The sequence below is a fragment of the Vigna unguiculata genome, chromosome 1 (genome assembly GCF_004118075.2).
Source record: "Vigna unguiculata cultivar IT97K-499-35 chromosome 1, ASM411807v1, whole genome shotgun sequence".
NCBI lineage: Eukaryota > Viridiplantae > Streptophyta > Magnoliopsida > Fabales > Fabaceae > Vigna > Vigna unguiculata.
The window spans coordinates 36,857,730-36,861,675 of record NC_040279.1 but is presented as its reverse complement, the minus strand read 5'-3'; the positions used below and the strand labels follow the sequence as shown (position 1 = coordinate 36,861,675).

Below are 3,946 nucleotides of genomic sequence, written 5' to 3'. Positions count from 1 at the left end.
TGACCTTGGTCCTACGTATTCTCATTTAAAGTGAGAAATCAGGGTTACGTAGTTCTTTTAAAAGATATGAGAAACAAATGAGAAAATAATTTGATTTTTAGAGGTGAACCTGACAAGGACTGGCCTTGCTCCTACGTATCTCACAGTCGAGAATCAAGGATCACGTAGTTCTTAAAAAAGACATTTTTTATTTGAGAATATTGATATATTTATATTTTGAAAATTGTATTTTTTGGTATTTTTTGAATTGCTTGAAAGTATGTGTCACACGACGCGAGCGGTCGGACAGACACGAAAAGAGAAAGAAAAACTATTTTTGGTATTTTTGGAAAATAAGTGTCACGCAGTGCGAACGACCGGACAGACACACTAAAGTGAAAGAGAACATTTTTATTTTTTTGGATTTTTTCTATTTTTTTGTAATTTTTAATAATTTTCGACTGTTTGGTTTTCTAGGAATAAATAAAATAAATAAATAAATAAATAAATAATTAATAAAAATAAAATAAAAATAAAAATAAAAATAAATAAATGAACGAAAATAAATAAATAATAATAAAAAATAAAATAAAAATAAATAAATAAATAAAAGAAATAATTTAATTAAGAAGGATGAAAGTGGGAAACAAAATATGGGGGTGTGTGAGTGATTAGTGGGAGGTGTAAAGCAGATACAACAACAAGCCCAAGAACAATAGACAAAGGACATGGGGTGCAGGAGTATCACATGTGAGAGGTGCATGTGGTAACAGATGGGGTGCGTGCAGTAACTAAAGGGGTGTGCTAAAGAAACACAAAATGGAGGTGCAGGAATTAAAAATGGGGGTGCACGAAAAGAAAGAAGGAGGGTGTGGTTGAAGTAAAAGAGAGGTGTATGTGGTAAATCCTAATAGATCCAAAACCAGGAGGGGTGAAGCTGAAAAAAAGGGGGGTGCACGGAGAGTGTTCAGCCCCAATTTCCATCCTAACTCACCCTAATTAAAAGAGCTTCTCCTCTCCACTGTGCGGCAGCCCCTCCCCCTAGACACCACCGCAACTCCGACCTCCGGGACCACGCCTGCACCGCCTGAATCACCGGCGACGATTCTGACCACCGTCGCGAGCCCCGCCGGCGACGACATCGCTATTCGATTCACGCGCCCCTGCACCAACGTCCGCAACGCCCACAACGTCTTCCCCAGCGCGTTCCAAACAGGGGCTGCACCGATCCCCTTCACGGCCGCAAGGTTCAGCTCGCCGGAGGTCGCCGCAGGTCGCCGTCAGCAGCTCCAGCCGTCGCAGACGCCCACGCCGCAGCCATTCATCTCCAAACCTTGCTTAATTATAACGAATTAAGCATATAAATTTATAGAACCTTCTTTCCCTGTAATTTTAACTATGAATTGGGTTTTGAGCTAGATGAATGTAAGTGATGAAAGAAAGAGTGAGGAGTGTGATTTTTCTGCTTCAGAACTTTTGTGACAGTCAGAAGAAAGTTCGGCAGATAAAAGCGCAACTCATCCGCCGTAACCTCTATCCAAACACCAGAATCGCCGAGCACTTCATCGGCGCGTGCTATTCACACGGCCTTATAAACTCCGCTCTTCTTCTCTTCACCACCCTCCCTCCTTCTCCCCACGTTTACATCTTCAACACCCTCATCAGAGTCTTCTCCCAATCTCAAACCCCACACACCACTCTCTTAATCTACGCCCACATGCGCCGCAACAACGTTCTCCCCAACAATTTCACCTTCCCACCTCTCTTCAAGGCCCTCTCCGAAGCGCGCCACGTCACCCAAGCCCGCTGCGTCCACACCCACGTCCTCAAACTCGGCCACCACCAAGACCTCTTCGTCGGCAACGCCCTCCTTGACGTCTACGCCTCGAGCCGCCAAGTGGGGTTGTGTCGCAGCCTGTTCGATGAAATGCTTCAGAGAGACGTCGTTTCCTGGAGCGTGTTGATCGCCGGGTACAACAACGTTGGGAACTATGATGATGCCTTGGTTGTGTTTGAACAAATGCAGTATGCGGGTTTTGTGCCTAATAGGGTCACCATGATCAACGCCTTGCATGCCTGCGCTCACTCTGGTAATGTTGAAATGGGGGCGTGGATACATGGGGCTGTAAAAAGGGAGGGGTGGGAGTTGGATGTCATATTGGGGACGGCTTTGGTTGACATGTATGGGAAATGTGGGAGAGTTGAAGAGGGGTTGAGTGTGTTCTGGAGTATGAAGGAAAAAAATGTGTTTACTTGGAATGCGGTTGTAAAAGGGTTAGCTTTGGCTAAGAGTGGACAAGAGGCGATTCGGTGGTTTAACAGAATGGAGAAGGAGGGTGTTAGAGCGGATGAAGTGACTTTGTTGGCGGTTTTATCTGCGTGCAGTCACTCGGGTTTGGTGGACAAGGGTAGCGAGATTTTTGGGTTGTTGGTTGATGGGAGGTATGGGTTTTGTGCTAATGTTAAACACTATGCTTGTATGGTTGACGTGTTGGCGCGTTTTGGGCGTTTGCATGAAGCTGTTGAGTTCATGGGACGCATGCCTTTTGGACCCACAAAAGCTATGTGGGGATCGTTGTTATTTGGTTCCAAAGTTCAGGGTGACTTGGAGTTGGGGCTGCTGGCGGCTGAAAAGCTCATTGAATTGGATCAGGAAAACTCTACCTATTACGTTCATCTCTCGAATATCTATGCTGCAATGGGAAGATGGGGGGATGTTGAGAAAGTGAGAGGGGTGATGAAGGATAGACAACTGAATAAGGACTTGGGGTATAGTTCTGTGGAGGTAGAACACCAAAGACATGTAAACGAATTTTTGGCGTAGTAACCAACTATTGTCGTGTTGAAGATAAGGTATCTTCCTGTCCGGTGTGAAGGACAAATCCCTTGAGATACTCCTATACAAACAAACCAGGAAATCAAGCTTCTTGCCACATGCTTAAGAGCTTGGTTTTTAGTAGCCAACATGTTATTGTCATTTTTATCCAACTTAAGATGGAATACTTATCATTTCTGAACATACAGAACTCCAAGTCAGCTATTACTTCTGTTTTGGCCCACTATGCTTCAACATGTATTTCTTGTTTGTCAGTGATTAAGGATGCTGGTACTGTAATGTTGGGCTACATTACTGTCGGTGATGTTCAAGGATGGTAGAAATGACCAACCGTGTTTCTGTCGAAAGCATGTACTTCATATTTGAAGTAAGCATATATGTTCAGCATTATTGTTTAGGCTCACTGCTGTTGATCTGAAAATTGCCAGCCATTGATGGTCGATGAGCCAGAATAAGTTTACAGAACCCCATCACTATATATCGACCATTTGTCATTGCGAGCTAATGTACGTGTGTGTTACTACCAGACTAAAGATAGTAACACACTCAACAGTTGAATAATCTGTATATTACATTACTTGATGGACCAACAAACCAACTATTTGCACTTTCTGGTGTGCCTTTAATCATGGAAGGCACTACGCAACATTGCAACTTGACTTTGGGACTGCAGAGTCTGGGATATTCTACTCGTTTTCCCACAACAGGAATATGTGTAGTTTACACAGGGCATAGATTTTTGTGCATTTCATCAACTCATTCATTCTTATTCCTTTCAAGTAGTTTCTTGGGAATTTGGATACATCTTTGTTCATTTGGTGTAATGATCATATCCTTCAATATCTTTAGATGGTTTTCATGTTCCGTACATTTATTTTAATAAAATAATCACAACTGAAAAAAATTGTTGATGGAAAACACGTTGTTGTTCTCGTGACATTTAAGGAAAGAAAAAGTAGTTAAGTGAACTTTCTTCTACAAATCATGCTTGAAATGAAATTTAAAGAAAGAAAAGCAAAATCGCTTTGAATTACCTGACTCTGTGATAATAGATAATAGATAACATCTCAATATTTATTTTCCACTTAACTAAAAAAAGTTTATTTAACTTTTAATTTTTCATTTAATCCT

General features: G+C 42.0%; 1 protein-coding gene across 1 annotated transcript; it reads left to right on the top strand.

Moving 5' to 3' along the window:
• Nucleotides 1-926: 926 nt before the first annotated feature.
• On the top strand, nucleotides 927-3,683 carry LOC114186621 (pentatricopeptide repeat-containing protein At5g56310-like). Its single transcript, XM_028074580.1, has one exon. The coding sequence runs from the start codon at nucleotides 1,412-1,414 to the stop codon at nucleotides 2,801-2,803; it is 1,392 nt and encodes a 463-aa protein (XP_027930381.1). The 5' UTR covers nucleotides 927-1,411; the 3' UTR covers nucleotides 2,804-3,683.
• The last annotated feature ends 263 nt before the right edge of the window (nucleotides 3,684-3,946 follow it).